Raw genomic sequence first — 16,821 nt, 5'->3', positions numbered from 1 at the left:
ACGCAAGGCACCATGGACCGTTCAAAGGGCAAAGGAAAAAAAATTCAAAAAAGGGGACGAAGCCAACTCTCCCTTGCGCTCCTTCCGCAAACCAAAAGCATTCGTGCAGAAAGCTCGAAACGCTGCCACATTTTAAACCCACAACTTTACACGGACATCCATTTTCCATGTTTTATTGTTTCACTAAAAACGTTCTTTCTTTGTTTTTTTTTTTCAAACGTTCGCTTGGTTGCTTCAAACAAACAAGTCTGCAGCAGTCATGTCTCCACCTTATATGTTTATATTTTATTATCGAAAGAGTATTTTCGTTTAAAATTATATTCTCAATGCTTATATTTTAGAAAAATAGCACAGTATGTTTTACGATTTCGAAATATCCGTTGTCAAGGAAGTGATTGTGAACTCTCGCGAGATATCAACCCGTGAAGCTGTGACCCAGATTAATGGTTACCAGTGGGGATCTGCGATAGCAAACTAAGTCACCAGCTCGTCGTCTTGACTGCACAACTTAATTTTGTCAGGACTACGTGTGAGTCGGGGCTTGACTGCTGCCCCGCGTTGATTTTTTTTTTAACGGCAGAACGATGGACATTTTAAACGGAAGCTCGTGCTAACGTTAGCATCACAAAACGATTGCATATTCGCAACAGAGTCAAGGTAACGTAGCAACCACGCCGGTGTCGTCCACTGTCAACATCGCCAGTGCACCGCAGCGACAACATCACCCATTTTCCGTACTGTATACATTTTTTACGCTAAACTGATAATCATGTGCTAAGTGTAACATGGTTTCCCTACATATCTTCTTCAAGGTTTAGTTTCGCAGGGAATAACGACACAAACGTCGACAATGCGATTAAAAACGTCGCTGCTGAAAGAACCCAAACATATCCTTTTTTTCTGTTTGTGATTTGCATTTATACTGCTTCATATGCATCAAGATTGAGCTGATAGAATTTGTAAAATTGATAGGACTGTTCTTGATTCTCTATATGCTCTTTTAGTCTGTCAATTTTCCTTAAAAATAGCTCACATAGAGAATTAGTGAGCTGCATTGGCTGGACCACAGCCGATGAGTTGTACTCCTGCAGTGAAGACCACCAGATCCTAAAATGGAATCTTCTGACCAGCGAGACCAGTCTGGTGGTTAAATTGCCAGAGGACTTCTACCCTATTGACCTGCACTGGTTTCCCAAGACGATTGGCGGCAAGAGGCAGATGCCGGCTGAGATTTTTGTGCTAACCAGCACTGATGGCAAGTGTTTTTTGTTTTCTAGTCATTTTCCTTGCACTGTATAGTGTTAGCCATGAGGTTCACTGATTTGCTTGATTCCATAATAACGGCCTGAATTACAGGAGGGGTACATTTTACAGGGGACATTTATTCAAAATGCTGCAAAGGAAGGCCAGAGCTGAGATTCAAACCCCAAGCCTCAGAACTGTAAGGGAAACATGTTAGACAACATGTTTTCTTTTCATAGATTAGCTCACTCATTTCATTTACACGGCTTGTCAATAACTGGTAAACATTTTTAGAAGCTGTTTTCCGGTTTGCCTCAAGTGTTTTTCCACTCATTTTTGTTTGTGAATTCTGGATCCCTGATTATAATGCATGAATACAGCCTTTAACTGCATAGTTGCATAATTGTATCACATCATCTAAATCAACTTTTATAGCTAAGAACCCAAATTGGTACTGCAAGTAAACACATAGGGCTCTAAATTGGTAGACTGGCGCACGTGCGCTCAGTCTAAATACCAGCACATCTTCAATTTTGTGCAGGCGCAAGAAAAGGTGCAGGCTAACTGTTTCGACCGCACTTATCATATTGTATATCGGCATCACCCGAGCCCACAATCCTTCCGAATCACTGTAGAACTAAATTAACTGTAAAAGTAAAATGATTGAATGAAACATGTATTATATTTTTTATTTCATTAATAAATATATATTTTAAACCTGTTGTAGAAATGAATCAATATATAATAAATATACAAATAATAAATTTACTTTGGTTTATTTTTAGTGTATTTATTTTTAACAACACATTTTTATTGATTTAAAAATAAACAAAATCTAAATAAAAAAAAATAAAGCAATCCTCATATTTTATTTTTATTTAATTCAGAAATATACATTTCAAACTTGTCTGCAAAAAAAATACAGAACGTGTTATTTACATAACAAGAATATTCTTTGCATTGTATTTTATTATTTTAATAAATATAAATTAGGAACTGTCATGGTATAATTGAATTTATAGTACAGAAAATTCTAAGCATTCTTTACATATTTCAAAAACTATAAATCAAGCTATGTTATTGTGGAAAAGAAATAGAAACAGTGTTAATATAACAAAACACATATTTATATCTTGTTTATTTTCTCATCATTTACTCTTAAAAGAAGTGTGTATATTGATATATATCCACTGATTTGACAAAATTAGAGTAAGACACTTTTTATTAAGCATTATTGCACTGGCTTATTTGTGAAAGTTTCAGAAATGTTTATATGTGAGGACAGGAGATAATCTTGCCCCTCGCTCTTCATGGACGGAGCTCCGCTAGGTTTACCTTTGCCCTCCGTCTAACATGCACTTGTATTTCCGTATGAGTCAGGTGCAACACATTTAAAAAGATAGTAATGGGCCGCTCTGATTGCATAATGGGAGCCAGTGTCTAACTGAGCCAAGCTGCGCCTGTCTACCAAATTGCCAAATCTCGGGTAGGCCCCACCCCGTCTACATCTGCGCCTCGCCGATCTCCAGACCTTCTCACGATCACCAAAATAGAGCCCATAATGTCATACCATCCACTTCACAAAATAGACACCAATTACAACGCCTCTGAAAATAATTAAATATGTGCATGATTAAAGCAAAATACCTTACACATTAACAACCATTTGCACTAAAATTCACACTTTTGGATACATTTAGTCTTCCTATACCTATGAAGCAGGATTTTGGAATATCATTGGACATAAGACCTGGAGGAAACCCAACTCCATTGGAGGGCCCGAGTCAAAATCAAACCCAGAACGCTTGTACTGTGAGGAAAACGTGTTAATTGTGGTTGTTTTTACTCTGCTTTCCGTGCTCATTCTGTGTTGACCCATACTGTAAAATGATTGAACAAGCGCAGCCTGTCTTCAGGCTGCATTAGAAACAAACACACAGAATGTGGATGTACTATTATGTCAGGCAACATGTGGTCAGAATACTAATAACAGTGTAGGGTTGCATAAGCACACCCCCCAAACTGAGGCAGCAATTTTCTCTGGCAAACCAACGAGTCATGAAAACTGCGCTTTTATTCGCTCTTGCAGCTTTCAATTTGTTTCCCTCTCTGTCCTTGTTACAGCGTCACATTTATTTTCAAGGTATTTTATCCAGTCATATCATATCGAAAAATCTAAAATGCTCACTTATCCTCAATTCTTTGGCAAAGTTTTGCTGCCCAGTCTTGATGATAGTAATTTTATTGGGATACTTTACATATTCAGCTATTTTCAACTGTAAAAAGTAAAAAAAAAAAAAAAAAAAAGAAACAGAACAGTGAATATGTGGTTAAAAATTCCTTTATTTTTTCACACTATATCAGTGTTACTAGTAGTTGAATGGGTGTTATAGTTAACATCTACATGCGTAATATACTGTATGATGCACGTGCATGTATTTGATTATTATTATTATTTTTTTTTTTATGTGATTTTATGTTGTGTATAAAACAGTAACCGCCAGGTCAATTCTTAGCACAACCTATTTGCATTGCTCACTTAATCATTCCTTCTCAAAATGAAGATTTGATTTGAATGACCGGTCTGCAGAATGAGTTTATCAACAAATTTTACTGTACAAATTGAAGGATACGATGTTATGTTGTGGGGCCACAATCGGCTATTTAATATTTTTGACCAGAGAACATTTACCAACTTTTACTGCTGAAAATGGTTAAGAATAAATTTTATGGCAAAGTCTTTCTGTATTTTAAAGCAGAAAGAAAATTCTGCAAAAGCAAAAATTCAACTCCAAGATGAATAAAATCGCAACAAAACGGTCTGCATTCCATAATATCTTTTTTTTTTTAAATGAGTAGTACAATGCCACTTTTGTTCGAATCTTGAAGAGCGTAGTAATGGGATTATTTTCAATCTGACGCCACTGTTAATGTTAACTGTTACAACAAAAAAATCCTTCGTTCAACCAGCTCAATCGACTCGCCTCAACAAAATACAGTCTTCCATGCTTATATTTTTATTTGACCATTATAACTGCTGCTTATGGAATAGACAAAAAAACAGATTTAATTACCTGAATCTCATTTAGTTTCTTCATGAACTTTATTTTGTGGAGAAAATGTGCACAGCCAACCTCAACATAATCCTTTCCCCTTGTCTCTGCAGGGAAGTTCCACCTTGTATCTAAGACGGGGCGCATTGAGAAAAGTGTCGAGGCTCATAAAGGAGCTGTTCTCGCAGGCAGGTGGAACCATGACGGTACTGCTCTCATCACAGGTGAAACAGATTACCGGGGTTCACAACTAACTTCCATTGACCCCTTAGCACACCCTTTGCAAACTATACACATTTTTCCTAATTTTGTAAATGCTTTTAAAGCCGTAATAATGAGTTATTTACAAATATTTTTTTCCTTCAACCACTCAAATTGTTCTTTTGCATCAGTTCTATCCATACATACGTAGGTTAGATTTGTTAACACCCACAAAATATTGAAAACTGGTATGGTCTGTCTTTGTAGCCTGTGAAGCGATGACACTTTAAGACATAGCCATTAACTGGTCTCTACCACCACCTACTGTCTTGAGGTGAAACACAAGTCAACAAAAAAATTCTGTTTGCTGACATAGTTTGACCGCCGCTCACCGCAATGGTGCAAAAATCGGAACAAAATCAATGTAATAAATCCTCTTAAAATGCATCTTAAAAATTATTTCAATGGTTTTATAGGGTTCAACATTTGGACAATGATTATATTTGTACAAAAAAACGAATTCACGTGTCTATCTCCAATCACATAGAAATGTTAGAATTGTTGCATTTTGAAATTTTACATGTTTTTTTTTTTTCATCTGCTGGAAATTTCCGCTCCTTAGTCTTTTTTATCCCAATCAAAGGAATCCACATAATTTGTAACATATCGACACAAGGGTTAAAACTGTATATTCAATCGATCTGGTGTAATGTTATGGTGGTGGTCAAATCTGAAGAATGTCCAGTTATGGAGTTTCTGTTTTTCTAATTTACATCCATTTAGCTGGTGAAGATGGGCAGATCAAAAACTGGTCCAAAAGTGGCATGCTGCGTTCAACTCTAGCAAACCAAGGTAAGATAAAGAATGAAGATTTTACATGATCAAATAAATAAAATATCCCTTTGCTTGAAAGCAAAATAACCGTGACCATTTTAAAAACAATAATTATATTATGACAGCAAGCTATTTGTTTGCAGCTTCTTGCACAGCAGCCTGCTTTTGACTCACTTCTTTTGAGTTTCAAAGCAGTGTTTGGAGTCAGCTTTTTAACTCTAACAGATAATTCTAAAAGGCAATCAGGAAGGAAATGGTTAGCCCTTGATTTGCATGCCTTGACTATGCTCTTATGTGTATATGCAGTAAGCCTTTCAGGCTGTACAGTGTTACTTAAAGTTTGAACAACCTCGCTTATGGGATGCTAATGAACATTTTTTTTCATTCACCAGCAAAAAAAAAAAAAACAATAAAATGAGCTCCACAATTCTTGACCTAGAAAAAGCTTTAATCTAATGTATAGGAAATGATTGAAGTATTCTGTATTTATACTCATTAAAAATCACGATACAACATCGCCTTTTGTATATTGTACTAATCAATCTTACCTGAGCATGTGGTGTATAGTTTGGCAAACAGCAGTCTTCCAAAAAGGGTCAATCATTTTTCATTTTTAGATAATCAATTCGTTTTTATTAACTTAAAGTTAAACTGCAAAGCAGCAGGCGCTTTTATTCTAAAACATTAGTGAGATTTTAGATGACTATTTCCTCATTTAATTGATGAAATGAAGTGATAGCAACAAAACAGTAGCGATTTTCATTTTTTATTTTTTTGCTGGCTAAAATAGCACTTTTGAGTTGGCCTTGCTTGTTAAAAATTGATCCTGTGGGAACGGCAACAATGTCAGTTGTCATTTACTTATTTTAAACTGCCTTTGAAGATCATCGACAGCTCTCGCTAGCCTATATTTGGCTATGGGTGTTGCCAGCTAAACCTGTCAGCATCTAGTACTACTTGCGGTTGCTAGCGCTGCTAGCCGCGATCATTGGAGTTGCCGCTAATTGCTGGCAACAGGCACCGCATTATACAATGTAAGCGTAATTAAGCTTTTTTTTTTTTTTTTAAACCTCCATACGAAGCGATTGAACTCGATTTTAAGACACTGTAGTATTGTTGACATCAGAAATAATGAGTCGTCAGCCATTATGTCCTGACACTCTATCAGGCTTTACTTCAAAATAAAATTGTACCCAGGCATCGATATCAATGTTATTTTGGAAGGTAAGGTTTATTTTGAAGTTGGCCACGTTGGCAGTGTGTCATTGTCATGAACAATTGTTGTTGTGGTTAGCTTGACTATTTCCTGACAATTTACACTAGATGTGTACCCGAGGCTAAACAAACAAAAGACAGTTTCTTGAGGATTTTGAACCAAGGCACTCAAATGATTCATTTCACCCTGACACAACGAGTATTACACAGCAACACTTGCCAAAGTCTGCAACCACTTCATACAAACACAAAAAGCAAAATACCATAGAAGGACGAGTAAATAGCATCCATGTTGTGGACTGCAAGTGCTAGCTTAATGCTAACGCGTAATGCAAACCCCATGGATTGGCTTGCAAATAACATCCTTGTTGCAGTATAAATAGACTTTTTGAGCACAGCACTGCAACATATAGAGGACGATACAGTAAAACTCACAGGCATGTTCTTTTCTTTTCTGTGAAGTTGTTTTCGGTCTTTTTATCAAATCACCAAGGCTAATGTCTGTTCAATTTTTTTGTTATTGTAACTTAAGCTATATTGTATAAAGAAGCCAAAGAAGAGACAAGTGAAACTCCTTCCTGTGCTGTAATAGCCTCCATTTCCTCTTCTGTGGTCATGTCACACGTGCGTAGTTAACGCTAACTGCGCTAACGTCTCATAAGATTTGTTTTTGCTTAATAGTTTTTTTGAATGTATTTTCCAACTCATGATCAGATGGTGAGCCACTCCTCCACTCCTGTGTTCACTGATGCCTCATAATGTTTAATATTTATTAAAAGCCTCGCCAAGAGACGACTGATGAAGGAAACTTATCTCCATCCAGTTTTTATTACGCTTGGCTCACTTGTTAACTGATCAATTGGGCTTTTGGGCTTATTTATTATTAATAATACGAGGCCTTTTTGGAAAATTGATGGCACACTCCTGTTGAATAGTGGGCATTGTGGAAACATCTGGCAAGGGGAAATGACAAATTCAGATCCAGCTTGTATGTAGGAATACCCCCCACTTTTTTTTTTTTTTTAAGGGGTTGTTTGAAGCATGATCTGCTGGTTGCGGGATGCTGAACAGAACCACAGATGTGTTACACACCTGGATAGAGAAGCACTGTTGCAGAGATGTGCCTCTGCCCACATGGCTCTTAGATCACTGCAGGTGTTACTGCACAGCAGAGCCCCAAAAGTACACACACACGCACACATGTCCCCTGAGCAAGTTGTGGTACATCACTGTGTTTGCTCTTAAACTACATTTAAAACAAGCAAGGTTAAGGCGCTTGTCTCAGGCCCTCTTATTCCCTTTTGTCAGGTTTACATCATGTGACCGCGTTGCATTTGTGAGAAACCACACGCACCTGGAGCAAGGTTAAATGTCAGGCCGCACTCCAACACGTGCGTATCCACAACCCCGGCTCGTAAACAGGCACGCGCACTCGCGTTTATTCTGCAGAGGTTAGGCAGCTTTGCACAGCTGCTGTGCCTTCTACATGTGCTGAATGATGAAGAGAACCCTGAGGGAACGTGATAACTTCTAAGCGCTGTGCTCATCACCGTTGTGACCCGAAGATAAATTTTTCCTGGACAAATACAGGAGAACAAATGTACACAGTATACACACTGTAAATTCATGTGCATTCGCTCAGTGACGTCCGTCTGTTTGTCTTGGATCGGAAAATCTGCAAAAAGAGTCATTTTCTGTGGTTCTTACAGGCTCTCCTGTGTATTCTGTGGCCTGGGGCCCGGACTCCGAGAGGATCCTCTACACATCAGGTCGACACCTGGTCATCAAACCTCTGCAACCGAGTGCTAAAGTCATACAGGTACACTATTTGAAATAATAATAAGTCTGTCAAAATCAAAAAGGACTCTGGTATTCTGTAAATTCACTTTAGGGATTTTGTACATATTTTTGAAATTGAAATTAAAACCTTTTTGGAATCAGTTACTCTTGTCATTTTTTTCTGTTATTAAAAATGATGTTTGCTTTTATTTTAAACAAACACAGATAAATTGCTTAAGGGTACAGAATGGTAATAATATTTGATGTTGGGAGGATGAACTAAGAGGATCAGGACAATTTGAAGTTAAACTACGGCTCTGAACAAGTGGTTCTCAACTTTTATTTCAATGATGTATCTCCCTTTCTCAGCCAAATACCCTTTAAGACTTCAACCAGAGTGACAATGTCGGATATATTGATCCAAGTGACTCAATTTGAGTCTTGGTCTCTCTTTGAACTATTTAAAAAAAAGTTAAAAAGAAAAGTAAATAATTCACTTAATATAAATAAAAAAGTATGCACATAAAAAAATAAACAAAAACATGTTCTCATTTGTGATCGTATCATAGATCTGTTCTCAAAAAGAGACACTTTTAAATAAAGTTTTCAAGGGATCAACAGGTGATGCTAGGTGGCAAATGACACTTAGGGTTTAACATTTATTTTTTTGGGTGAAATTGAATAGCCCATTAATTTTTTTTTATATGAATCCAGACTATATTTTCCAAACATATTTACTTCATTTAGTAATCATTTAAATTTTTTTGTATGTGTGTGTTTTTTCGGCATGAATGCTACTTTATAAATGTCTTAAAATCTCACCAACCTGTCGGAGTGACTTTGCGTACCCCCATTTGAGAATCACTGTCCTATCCCACACTCTTCAAAAGGCGAATCAAATAAACCTTTAAATGCATTGCTGTATTTTAAGGAGGGATATTGGTGGATACGTTCCACCACTTTTTCAGTGCCACAGCTCTGGTTTCACAGTTGTAGTACAAGTGTAATGTTACATGAGTCAGGTCAAATTGGGGTTGATTTGGACGCCACCTCTGTAAAACGTTTCATATACTAGCCACCTAATGAAAGGGTGTAACCCATAGTTCAGTGGAAAGGACCACCATCACATCCAGCATGATTTCCACAACCTCAAGCAGTCACAAATAACATAGACGTCCATGAATATCAATGGTGCTTCCTCCTTTGGGCCTTTTGGGAAAGTATGGAAGATATACAGTGTGTAGCCAGGAAAGAAACATCCCATCTAAACTGCATGATAATGTCAATACCTGCTCACTGCTACGCAGCTTTAAAAAAAGCAAACTCATGTACTGCATACGGTATTTCAAACATTCCTTTGTTTCTATTTTTAACACGCAGGGTGATGACAGTATTACTGAGTTGTGATCTCTGTCTCTCTCTAGTGGAAGGCGCACGACGGGGTCATTCTGAAAGTGGATTGGAACTCAGTCAATGACCTCATACTGTCAGGAGGAGAGGACTGTAAATATAAGGTGAGCAGTGTTTGGGGCTTACTGGGGGCTTCTCTTTTTTTTGGGGTTTGATCTACCTTAAAAATCCCTCTTGTTTCCTTCAACAGGTGTGGGACAGCTTCGGGCGCCTGCTTTACTTCTCGCAGTCACATGACTACCCTGTCACCTCCTTGTCCTGGGCTCCAGATGGAGAAGTGTTTGCCGTGGGCTCCTTCAACACGCTGCGACTTTGTGACAAAACTGGGGTAAGAACACGTCTTTTATAACCCTCTGTCATTCAGAAAATGATTTAATTACCACCTTGGGTGACTGTTGACCTCACAATGGTGCAGTCCCACATTAAAAAGGTATCTTTTTTAAAGGAAGGAGAAGTTTTAACTTATGGCAGAAACATGACACATGTCACAAAAAATATTTAACCCTTTCACTCCCGTTGTGACAATGCATCCCTCAGCTTTTTTAAAAAAAATGGCAGTGGGTATAGGAAAGGTAGCAATAAGATGAAATGGCATCCCAGTGGTTCATTGCAGATTCTAGTGGCATTTAGCAACTTTTCCATACACAAGAAGCCAGTGCTGGGCTGACTGTCAACAAGGTAGGTTGCGTTGTAAAATTTCTCGTGAATTAACCATCTCGTACTGCAGAAATATGTTCATAATATGTGTGTTACTATAGTTTCCACTGATTACTATGTATTCTAGGTGTTTGTGATCATTTTCACTTCCCTGGCATGTTTATATTATTATTATTATTTTGATTATTATGAAAATATTTTTTAAATTATGTTTCCAAGTATCCTAGACTTATAAAAAAGTAATATGCTATTTTTTTTTGGGGGGGGGGGGGCTTAAAGATCTTGTAAATTGAATTCAGAAATTACTGTATTTTCTGCACTTTAAGGCGCACCTAAAAGCCTTCTATAAACGCCATGTACTTTCTTCAATTTTTACCTCTGCTTTTCCGTAATAAATGTACATTTTAGAATTAAAATTTCGCCAAGAGACGCGTTGTTTGAAATTTTCATGATTATACATGCTCCAATTTTGAAGCAATTTATATGGGGACCAGGGGCAAAAAACTCAAGCTTTTGTAAAACAAAACACAATTTTATAAAATAAATGCAGAAATTTGATATATAATGGAATCATAATTATATATTTTTTAAACTTTTGATTCGTAACCCACGCATAACGCAACCCCAGCCACGACTGTAGCTTCTGTTCTATGCGCCTTATAAGGCAGTGCGCCACATGTATAAAAACGTTTTAAAATTGGGCATTCATTGAAGGTGCTCCTAATGGTACTTACAATACGGTAGTTTCTAAATGGACACGTTTGGAGATACTATAATTCTGCAAAGACTGACAACTACAGTATGCTGGAGTCCGGGGGCGTGGTAAATTTAGAGTGCCTCGTTGTCTGCCGTGGGTATGTGCTCATCACGGCTAGAAAGGCGTAAACGCCAAGAGGGAGTGATATTTTTTAATTTGACCTGAAAGCTACTATGTGGTTTGGTGCGTTGGGCTGGCATGGCCGTTTGAGAGCGGCTCGTTGTCACCGCGTGGAAATGCCCCACAATTATCTGATGGGATATATTCCAGCCATTGGAGGCTTTTATTGTGTATATTTTCACTGCTCAATCATTTTAAGTATAAGCATAAGAAAATGGGCAATTGGGTAAAAAAAAGAATACAGAATAAACTCCTAAGCACAAAGTATCGATATTCGAAACCACATTTTTTCTCTCTGATAACAGTACGAGAACTGTACTAAACTCTCTTGTAGTCCACAATACTAAATACTGATACCACTAGTACAAAAATAACACACAATAAAATAAGTACTTTAGATTTCTTATTCGATGAAAAACAATACATAATCATCGCCATTGTGGTAAGATGGGATGTTTGAGACCACTTTCTCTTTCTTTCTTTCCCGACCAATACAAGTACTCGACTCTTGTCTAGTCACTGATACTGATACCAACTACTGATACCACTCAGTACTTTTCAGATTGTGACAGATCATTTTAAAGAAAGGTCTACCTATTCAAGGACATGATATTTTTTTAGTTTCATAAAATTAACAGTGATTTACTTTTAATTTGTAATGTCTTGGTCAGGATTGTAAAACTGCTTCAAGAGAGTAGGCAATACTTGTATCAGCTGCCATCGCAAATACTAATTGAGCTCATCCCAGCTGCCCAATATACACTGAATAATTGTTGTAAATATTGAGAAAAATTCAACTAAATTCTAACAATCTCACTCTATTTCTAGCATGTACAGTATAATACAGTATTCCATTGTGTATCCCCCATCAATTCTCTTCTGTTGTACCAAAATAGCATTCTTGTTGGTCACCAGCATAAGTATTTTGCCCTAAAGTGCTCATGGTGTGTGCCACATTGTCAGTTCTCTCAATGTGCTGCGGTTTGCATTGTGTTGCATTGAGGTCTCGTTGCTCTCATGTGCATTGTTCCTCTCTACAGAGGCTGTATGCCATATGTTCTCATTACCTGGTGCTCATGGTAACTGGAGATGAAGTAACAGGGGAAATGAAAAGCAAAACAAATGCTAATTGTTTTATTTTCCTTGAGCATTTGGCCTGAAACGGCGTGGCGTGCGCCAACGCCCTCGCGGGACATGCTGGACGTCTTTCAGTTTTCATGTCAATGTCAAGACAGTTTGCTGCATCGGGCGTGCTGTAATGAAAACAAACAGAACGACCTGTGTTCTGGTGTGCTGATCACAATGTATTTCAGGCTCCATTTGGACTTAACTAGGATCAAATGTTAACTTTCCCCCCACTGCCAAAAAAAGGCTAGAGAACATCTGAGCCAATGCATATATATTCTCAAGAAGGGTAAGATGTTATGGAGAGGTTATGATAATATCACTTATAGAACATAAATATCTGAAAGAGTCTGGGGAAGTCTCTTATGATTTTAATGTTACTTTTGGTCTTTTGAAAGGGGGGGGGGGGGGTTACAGTAGGTTGTGGAAAAACTTCCAGATTATTGCAGTGATCTGATGAAATCATTCAAATGAGGCCAGCTTGTATCAATTTTCTTTGGTCTAGACCAAAATATAAAAAGAGCGTACGATTAAAACTATAAACGGGCAACACTGAATACAATTTATGTCGTTATTTTTTGCAACGATCCAAGTCACCTAACCCCCTTATTATGGCTTTGTTTATGTGGTTGATCGGTCCCAATTTTCAAACGGCAGCGCCACTTGCTTGACTTTGGCGCGCCTTGCTCCAGGCAGTTTGAGGATGAAGACGAGGACGAGGAGGAAGGATTATGTCTCTGCCCCGCTTGAACCGGAGGAAGGGCACGCTTGCCTTCTCCTCCCTAAAGCTCCTCCGAGACAGTGTGTACTGTAGCGTGGCGTGGGAGGCTTGCTGAAGAAAAAAAAGTGTGAATTAAGGGAAAAAAAAAAAAGTAGGTCTCTCCATCTTGGTGTGAGTTTAAACACACACACTAAAGATTGTGTTCTGTACATGTCCAAATGCTGTATTTTGTGTGCAAATGTGTAAACGCGACCCTGTTCCGGGCGGACTGTTTGGTGTTCCGGAAATTTAAAAAAGAAATTAAAAAAACACCCACCAATGGCTCAGATGACGTAGCATTGCCGTGGAAGCTAGCCGACGAAGTTAGCTAAACAGCTAACAGCATGACACAAACCAGATCGAAGCTCCTTTTCATAAAAGTTTAAATCCATGTGACTATACTTGGTCCACAATTGACAACACGCCACTTTAGCCATTTGCGCCTAAGACATAATGTGTCACAGTGTAAGCTAGCAGACAAGTCCAAAGTTAGCTGGAAGCTAATGACTTGTGGTTCGTCTCGAGCGCTGCTGGTTTTCATAGATTCGTGTTAGTGAAAGGGTGTGCAGTGCAAATTGATCATTTGTTTTCAATTACTCTTTAAAACTCATTAGGTTGTTCAATACAGTGCTTAAATTTTTAGTGATGTTTGCATGCAATTGTACTAGGACGTCAATGCGTTTTTTTCATTTACAAGCATGCCAAGCCACTAGAGGGCAGTGGTGTTGCCAAAGTCTGTCAAATCAGAAAGAATTTCTGTTTCATTAATGTCACGGACGTCTTTGGCAGGTAATAAGAGTAGAGTGATGATGTAAATCTCCGGTTTCTGAGTGCTTTACGCAAATCTAGATCAGGAGAATTTGGAAAGGTTTTTGAAATCTTGAGTTTTAAACCTGGGCACGTATAGAAAGAACCCTGGTTGTTGGACTGTTGCTGTAGACCAGTGGTTCTCAAATGGGGGTACAGTACTTCAAGGAACTTCAGGGTATACTCAAGATTTTAAAGAAAACAAACAAAACATGCAAAAAAAAAATTATTGAAGCAATAAATTATTTCAGGAAAATATAACTTCATAAAACAAGTTTTATGTTCTGTAGATTATTCAATTTCACTTTTGTAAAAACTCAGATTGTCCCCCCTACGAGAATGGTTGGACCCAACTTGTCATGTGCCACGTCTCATTACCTGTCAAGTTAATTATTTATTTTTGTTAACACATCTTTACTATGATCCAAAAAGAGCACACTTTAAGTTGAATATTTTTCTATGGGCAAAAATGTATTTATTATTATTTCTCTGTGACACTTTGTTGATTATTTTGGGGGGGGGGGGGGGGACAAATATTTATTCATAATTTTAGTTAATGATCTATTTTTGCCAACAGACCTCTACTGTAATCCCAAGTCACTTTATTTTTAATATTATTTCATAGACCAATATTTATTTATAATTATTTTGAGAACAAATCTGACACTTTATATTGATGTTTTGTTTTTTTTTTGGTGGAAAAAAGTTATTTTTTTATAACAGATTTGTTCTTTAGGTAGATTATTTTTTGAGGACCAACACAAATTAAATTTGAAAGGGTCTAAAGTTGGCATGTTTTTTTTTATAACCCCCAAAAATGCTTTGCACTGCTTAAGGGGTACAGTACATGGTTTAAAAAGCACCGTTATGCCTTAGTGTTTGTTTTGTTTTGTTTTTTTCCGTGGGAGACAAAATGTCACTGAGTATTCCAGTTTTAAAATAAAGCAAACGTTGATAATAACTTGTGAAAGTGAATTTCAACAGGTTCGGTAAGGGTTAAGCAGCCGTGAAACCTGTTTTTTTGTTTTTCACTTACAAGCATGACTAATGGGAAGGAGTTTCATTCTGTATCTGATACAATGAAACCTTGCACTTTAACTACGACTGCTGGCTCAGCAGGTTTGGCGCTGCACATTTTAACCCCTTCACCTCCTGTCCGGCTTCACTTTTCTCTTACCCTAAACGTTCGGCTCGGCTCTCCTCACTCCCCCTTGTTACTACCCCATCGGAGTAGCAGGGCGAGGGATGAATACACATCCAGAGCGAAAGTTTACCTTGAGGTAAAAGTGCACGCAAGGCGCCCAGCAGGTTTTGTTTCATCAGGAAAAATATATATTATCATTAAACGTACGATTGTTGTTGTATATTCATTGGCTTCGAATAGGATTTTGTTGAGGTTTTGTGCATGTGGAGTTTATTTCTCTTCACGGGAGCTTTAACAAGACACCGTACAAAGGCGTCCACTGTCCCTTTTTTACAAGATCGGGGGAGAAACAATAAGTCAGTGTCTGTGTGCCTCCCATAGTATATGCATGTGCCCGCATGCCTGGCTGCGTGCGTGCGTGCGCAGCCGGCGCTGCCGTGCAAATGTGCCTGCGAGACAGCAGTCTATTTACGAGGCGCTGCAGCTGGTGTCTAGCGTCTGGACCCTGTCACGATCTCTGACACTGCCACTGGCTAACAAGTAGGACTCATTGTGCCAGGCCATCTCCCACTTGCGCCCCTACCCCCAACCCTTTCCCGATACTCTCGCCGCCCCTTTTTCTTTCCCTTCCACGGCACTTGTTTTTTTTTTTTTTTTTTTTCCCCCCCTCCTCACTCAACTGTACGACCATGCCATAAATGTAAGTTCTGTTTAGTTTAGCTATTTTATGATTCGTTTACGCTGCACAATTTTCAGGTTTACAAGAGCACTGTTATCATGACCGGGGATTTTTTTTTTTTCTTCAATGTGAGAAAGTCGACTCATTCAAGTAGATAAGTTGTACTTTGCTGACAGAAAATGTTGGTTTCTGGCAAAAAAAAAAAAATATGTCCACTAAGTCATCTTGTGGTATACTTATGTGAAACTCCATTTATTGCCTTCTCTAACCCCCAATTAGAAAAAAATATAGGTTTGCCCCTCCCACGTTCTTCAAACACATTTAAGATTATTAAAACTAGGGCCCGCTCAATTCAATCAACGAATTTACGGCCCTTCAAACTTTGGCTCGAAATAGTCTTACAAATGGCTATTACAGTATTTGCAGGTTCCTTTAACCTTATAATTTTATGCACGCTAACTATATACAGCATTCAAGTAACACTGACGTCATTATTTACTACACATAAATCGATACCATAGCCTTGTATCCTTAAATATACAGTATATCTAGAAATTTGTTGATAAAGGAATTCTGTTAGTCTGTCATTCAAATGATGATGATTAAGTGAGCAATGCAACATCCTAAAGTCACATTAAAAGTAATAAAATACTATTAATTTGACGATGAATCAGTTAAAACCTCACCTTTACATAACATTTCCAATAGATGGACTCCAAAAATGTACCAAAAAAAGTAATGTGTCATTCAAAAATCCACATTTTAACGTCTTAGTATCTTTCAAAATAATACACCTATGATAGTTTGGAGTGCAGATTCTGATCGACAGAATCATAACGTAAATATATAGAAATTTACAGGTCTGTGCCGGCCTTAAAAAAGAAAGATGAGGGCCTCCAAATTTGGTTCTAAATTTAGCGTGCAATTCCTGGACCCCAAAGTGGGCGTGGCACCCAAGATCTCAAGGTCCGTATTTGAAAACCGTTTGAGCTAGGAGGCTCAAATTTAGAATTTTGTAATTTGACATCATTAGGCACC

The 16,821-nt window shown here is 37.9% G+C and overlaps 1 protein-coding gene across 2 annotated transcripts in view; it reads left to right on the top strand.

Annotated features, from left to right (window-relative positions):
- The first annotated feature begins 426 nt into the window (after positions 1–426).
- ift80 (intraflagellar transport 80 homolog (Chlamydomonas)) overlaps positions 427–16,821 on the top strand; it is a 45,028-nt gene continuing 28,633 nt past the window's right edge. The window contains exons 1-8 of one of the 2 annotated variants that reach the window (XM_088428326.1): positions 427–657; positions 813–890; positions 1,037–1,255; positions 4,409–4,519; positions 5,280–5,348; positions 8,255–8,364; positions 9,749–9,838; positions 9,925–10,062. In XM_088428326.1, coding sequence (XP_088284452.1) covers positions 851–890; positions 1,037–1,255; positions 4,409–4,519; positions 5,280–5,348; positions 8,255–8,364; positions 9,749–9,838; positions 9,925–10,062 — 777 coding nt within the window. In that variant the 5' untranslated portion in view covers positions 427–657; positions 813–850. Of the gene's footprint in view, positions 735–812; positions 891–1,036; positions 1,256–4,408; positions 4,520–5,279; positions 5,349–8,254; positions 8,365–9,748; positions 9,839–9,924; positions 10,063–16,821 lie in introns of both variants that reach the window. The other variant, XM_088428327.1, reaches the window with a different exon arrangement.

The sequence above is a fragment of the Hippichthys cyanospilos genome, chromosome 11 (genome assembly GCF_059441005.1).
Source record: "Hippichthys cyanospilos isolate Australia breed blue-spotted pipefish chromosome 11, RoL_Hcya_1.0, whole genome shotgun sequence".
In the NCBI taxonomy this organism is placed as follows: Eukaryota; Metazoa; Chordata; class Actinopteri; order Syngnathiformes; family Syngnathidae; genus Hippichthys; species Hippichthys cyanospilos.
Note: the sequence above shows the minus strand (reverse complement) of the source record. Positions and strands in the feature narration are given on the sequence as shown.